This window comes from Micromys minutus (genome assembly GCF_963924665.1).
Source record: "Micromys minutus genome assembly, chromosome: 30".
Classification (NCBI taxonomy): Eukaryota; Metazoa; Chordata; class Mammalia; order Rodentia; family Muridae; genus Micromys; species Micromys minutus.
Genome location: NC_137965.1, coordinates 33,226,898 through 33,232,332, shown reverse-complemented (window position 1 = coordinate 33,232,332; position 5,435 = coordinate 33,226,898). Strand labels below are relative to the sequence as shown.

Here is a 5,435-nt window from a genome sequence, read left to right as displayed (position 1 = left end):
TTTTGAGACAAGGTTTCTCTCTGTAGCCCTGGGTGTGCTGGAACTCACTCTGTAGACCAGACTGACCTCAGACTCAGCGATCACCTGTCTTAATCACCTCTTCAGTGATGGGATTAAAGGTGTGCACCACCACTGCCCGTTTTATATGTACATACATATGTGTGTGTATGTGTGTGTGTGTGTGTGTGTGTGTGTGTGTGTAGCCAAGAAAGAAAGGAAAGGCTTTGTTTGTGCATATGACAATATCCTTAGAGAGATATTGTCAGGATCATTTTAAAAGATGAATTCATTTGTAGTTTTGTTGTTGTGGCTTGTTTTTCTGCGTGTATGTCTGTGCACCATGCATGTGCAGTGTCTGTGCAGGACAGAGGAGGGCATCAGATACCTTGGAACTGGAGTTACAGACAGTTAACTCTCCAGCCCCTAAAGAGTGCAGTGCTTCCTTCTATACACCTTTATTTACTGAGAGATATGTGCAAGTGCCATTTTGCTCATTTGAAGATCAAAGGACAACTGTGGGAATCATTTCTCTCACTCATTTATATCTTGGGGTTCAAACTCAGGTCTTCAGGGTTGTCAGCAAGCACTTTTATCCACTGAGCCATTTTATAGGCATGAGATTCACAGATTTAAACATTTGGGGTATGTTTCACATAAAACGCAACTCACATATTACCATGACTTTTGTGTCCTTGGCTGATTTTACCAGATCTGTAGAACAGGACTTACAGACAGTTGTGAGCTGCCACTGTGGAGGAGCAGCTAGTGTTCTTTTTTTTCCTCCTCCTTTTTTTATTATTGGATATTCTCTGTATTTACATTTCACCCACTCCCCTCCCCCTCCCCTTGCTTCCATGAAGGTGCTCCCTCTCCCAATCACCCTCTCCACCTCAGTTTCTTGACATTTCCCTAACCCTGGGAAAATGTCCCTTCACTTCTCCCATTGATGCCAGACACTGCCATCCTCTGCTACATATGCAACTGGAACCATGGGTCTCCCCATATGTGCTCAGTGGTTGGTGTTTTGGTCCCTGGGAGTTCTGGAGGGTTTGTTTGGCTGATAATGTTGTTCTTCCATTGGGGTTGCAAACTCTTTCAGCTCCTTCAGTCCTTTCTCTAGCTCCTTCATTGGGGTCCCCATGTTTAGTCCGGTGGTTAGCTGCAAGCATACTCCTCTATATCTGTATGACACTGGCAGAATCTCTGAGGAGGGCAGCTAGTGTTCTTAAACATTCAGCCATCTCTTCAGCTCTTCTAGAAAAACTTAATGCTTTTATATGTGGGCATATATACATTCGTGTGTGTGTGTGTGTGTGTGTGTGTGTGTGTGTGTGTGTTTGGGCCAGAGGTTGACACATGGTACTGCTCTCCACCTTATTTGGCCCTTCAAAAAGATCTCCCTTCCGTGGATCTCATCCTCCTGAATGAACTTTGATCCCCTTGTTCTTCTTAGTCTAGATGGCTTTGTGCCTCTTCTGGGCTGCACAGTGTTCAGTGAGACGAGCTTTGTAGCACATGTCACTGTGCATAGACTGGGTGGTCACTAGCCTGCCCTTTACTTCCTTCAGATGCACTAAGATGTTAGACAGCAGCAGTGGGGTGGGGGGAGGGCAGCTGGTAAATTCATCTCTGGGTTCTCTGTGCCCAACTAAGGTCCGGAACAGGAGGTTGTTCAAAACCCAGAAGTGAAGCCCAACTTTGTCATGACAGCTCCATGGGGGGCTGAGACAGGAGGCTCAAAAGTTCCAGGCCTGTCTCAAAATAAGTGACAAGAGGGCTGGAGATATGTCTCAGTGGTAGAGCTCCTGCCTAGAATTCACCAGTTAGATATCAAGGCCCAGTGATAGAACTAGGTTCCACCAGTGTGGAGGCATGGCCCAGGTGCAGAATTCCTTCATAGAATCTACCAGTGAGAGGCTGGTGACATGGCTCAGTGGAGTACCTTCCTAAGATCCAACATTGATGGCAGAAGCTCACTGATAGAATTCTTGCCTTGATTCCACCAGTGAGGGACTAGGCTTATGACTCAGCAAGAGTGTTTGTCTAGAATCCTCTACTAAGAGGCTATGTGGGTGTGGGTGTGTGTGTGGAGGCTCAGTAATAGAGCATCTGCCTAGGATCCCCCAGTGAGGGGCTGTGGGCATTGTTCAGACAAAGAACACTTGCATACATAGCATTTTGGGGACACTGGGCTAGGGTTAGTCCTAGATATAAGGCAGAAGGGAGAGGGAAGGACTGAGTGGTTGGGAGTACCCCCTTCTCATGGTCCTGGCACCCTTCTCCCCTCAGGCCTCTCCTTGGTGGTGGGTTTGGTTCTGTACATCTCCAGTATCAACGATGAAGTCATGAACAGGCCCAGCAGTTCTGAACAGTATTTTCACTATCGCTACGGGTGGTCGTTTGCCTTCGCTGCTTCCTCTTTTCTTCTGAAAGAGGTGATGTATTGAGCCCAGACTGCCAATTTAAGGAAGGATGTGGGGCTGGAGTGGAGTAGGGGCGGGTGGTGGTGGTCGGAGTATTCCAGCTCCTGAGAGTCTGGAGCAGATGGGGATATGAAGATGGGGCATTTGGATTTGAGGAGAGAGAAACCCTGAGGTTTGGACCTTCTTAGGTCTTAAGAGGTGGGAGTCCTGGGTTCTGGGACAGGACTTATGAACAGAGAGAGAGGACAGTCCGATTCCTGTGCCCAGGAGGAAACGAACGCTGTGCGTTATGAGGAAGGTGGAGGGACTGTGGGTGTAATCTCCTGATCTCAGAGAGGAAAGACCCCAGGAGTCCTAGGTTCTGGGGTTCTTGGGAAGGAAGGAGGTAAGGGAAAGCCCATGAGTTGAGGTTGTGGAGGGAGATTGGGCAGCCCTCATTCCTGGGAAAGAACAGCACTGGGGACTGATCTCTCCACTTTAAAGCTGGGAATATTTGGATGTGTGATCCCTGGGTCCAGGAAGAGGAGAAGGCTGAATGAGGGGAGGTGCCTGCATTATGAGGGAGATGGGTTAGACTTTGGTTCTAACCCCTGCGTCCTGGAGGAAATGAGGGTTGGTCCTCTTGGGTTTTGCTGAGGTCTTGGGGATGATACAGATGTGACTCCTGGGCTCTGATAGAGAAGGTGGCAGTGTGCTGCCTCTGGGATGATTCTGACTGTGCCTTGCCACAGGGGGCCGGAGTCATGTCAGTCTACTTATTCACCAAGCGCTACGCGGAGGAGGAGATGTATCGCCCGCACCCGGCCTTCTACCGACCTCGTCTCAGCGACTGCTCCGACTACTCCGGCCAGTTTCTGCAACCCGAAGCGTGGCGTCGAGGCCGCAGCCCTTCCGACATCTCTAGCGACGTCTCCATCCAGATGACTCAAAATTACCCTCCGGCCATCAAGTACCCGGACCACCTCCACATCTCCACTTCGCCGTGCTGAGGCCGGAGTCCTTCCCTTTTCTCTTCCTCCCACTCCTTTTCCGCACCTCACCCAAGAAGCCCCAATTCCTTAAGGGGCTCTTGGCTGAGGGTTGCTGTACCATCTCCAAGCCCCTACCCACCATTCTCATTTCAACGGCGCCACCCTTCTTCCAATCTCTCCTCACTGATTCATTATTCTTCCAACTGGTTCCTTCTTCACCTAGCCCCGTGAGCCTGTCCCTTAGGTCCCTCCCCACTGGTTAATTCCAACCGAGTTTACCATTTTTTGGTGATGTCTTGCACCTAGCTCCCCCGAACTCCGCCAGACTCCCGCTTCTGGGTTGGGGTGCTGGGCTGGAGAGTGGGTGTGGCAGCCACGGGAATGCCCTGCAACTCCCCTTCCATTCTCTCCTAGCACTGCACCAGGTGCCCTGCAGGTCCCTGGTGGCGATGAGTGGGGACGTGCTTGCTCTGTCTACAGGAACATCACTACGACCTTGACCTTCCCCTTTCTGTTGCCTCTGAAAGACCCCATTTCCTCTCTTTTCTCCTCTGGAAGGTGACCTTCTTTCTTTCTTCTAATGCATTCTCCTCCTCCTTCCCTTTCTTCTTCCTCCTCTGCCTCACACCCCCCCCAACCTCCTCTTCCCACTTCTTTTCCTCCCTCCACCTGCTCATCCGAAGCCCCTAGGTGCATCCAGCCTCTCACACCAAACAACGATGGGACCCCAGGGCGGAGGGAAGTTCCCTCATGCTATCTCCACACCTGTGCCCGCCTCTTCCCCCTCGAAGTTCCGTCGGGGGAGGTAGGGGCAGTAGCGGGGGTTAACACCCCCCCAAAACCTCTGTCTTCCATTTTCTGGTACTCCCTCTCATCCATGTCCCTCTTCCCGTCTCAGATCCCCAACTCTGGCCTCTTTCAAGGGCCTGTCCGCCCCCTTGGACAGATTCGGGGGTGGGAGAGGTTGCCAGAAAACCGCCCATCCCACTCCCTTTATTAGGGGAGGAGGGGCGAGGTAGCACAGTGCTAACACACGGAACCAGAACGGCCCCGGGGTGGGGGGGAGGGGGGCAGGGGAGGGACGGGGCTTTTAGTTTGCATCTTAGGTGGGAGGGGGGAGGGAGAACCGCAGCAGTTATAACCTGTCTTTACGCCGCGATTTTTAATGAGTCTGGGGGATGGGGGGAGGGAAGCAATAAGGGTGGGGAACCGGTGGGGTGGGGGGCCTGGCTCTGTTATTTACCGTGTATCATATGTAAATATCGACAGAAACTTCAATAAACTTTATTTCAAACACGTTTCTGCCTAACCAGAGGGAGGGGATTGGAAGCAAGGGGCTTAGGTTTCTCGTGAGGGTAACGTACTCTTATTCTGACTGGATCTTGCCAGTTGTGATGGTCACACCTTCAGTCTTAGTACTAGGGAACAGATCTCTGAGTTCCAGGCCTGCCTGCTTTACAGAGCGAGTTCCAGAATAGGGAGGGCCACACGGAGAAACTGTCTTAAAAAGTCAGCCAAACAAACAAGAGCCGAGGAAGGACTGGGGATGCTACTAGGCTGCTTGAGTGCTGTCTGGCTCTGGGTGATGGTGACATTCAGAAGGTAGAAGCATCAGGACCAGGACTTCAAGGTCATCATTGGCTGTGAAGAGAGTCTAAGGGCTCTATGGGGGGGGGGTAGGGGTTGTTGCAAACTTAAGCTATTTAGGTTATATTTAAGCATCACCTTATAATTCAGTCCCTGTATGAGGACAACAAATGACAAGGTGAATACAAAACAAAACAAAAAACAATCCAGACCTCTTGATATCCCTCTGATTGCCTACTGCGTGGTTATCATTACCCACATTTCTCTAGCTGACTTTTTCCCAGGACTCCCATTAAATTTACCAGCATAAATGCCAGGGAGGCAAATGACTCATCTGAGAGCATTCATACAAACTCACAGCCTTTGACTGGCAGCAAGTCAGTCTGGCTCGCAAACCCGAGCTTCCTTCCCGGTTACAAGGTAAGAGTGGGCTTCCTTCATGCTGGGCCCTTTG

The 5,435-nt window shown here is 50.7% G+C and overlaps 1 protein-coding gene across 1 annotated transcript; it reads left to right on the top strand.

The window, feature by feature from the left end:
* Positions 1-1,872: 1,872 nt before the first annotated feature.
* Positions 1,873-4,436, top strand: CACNG7 (calcium voltage-gated channel auxiliary subunit gamma 7; the record flags this gene model as incomplete). The annotated part of the gene is made up of 3 exons (XM_080941934.1): positions 1,873-1,909; positions 2,290-2,435; positions 3,155-4,436. 3 exons carry the CDS (start codon positions 1,873-1,875, stop codon positions 3,410-3,412), a joined length of 441 nt encoding a protein of 146 aa, XP_080798060.1. The 3' UTR covers positions 3,413-4,436.
* Positions 4,437-5,435: the final 999 nt, after the last annotated feature.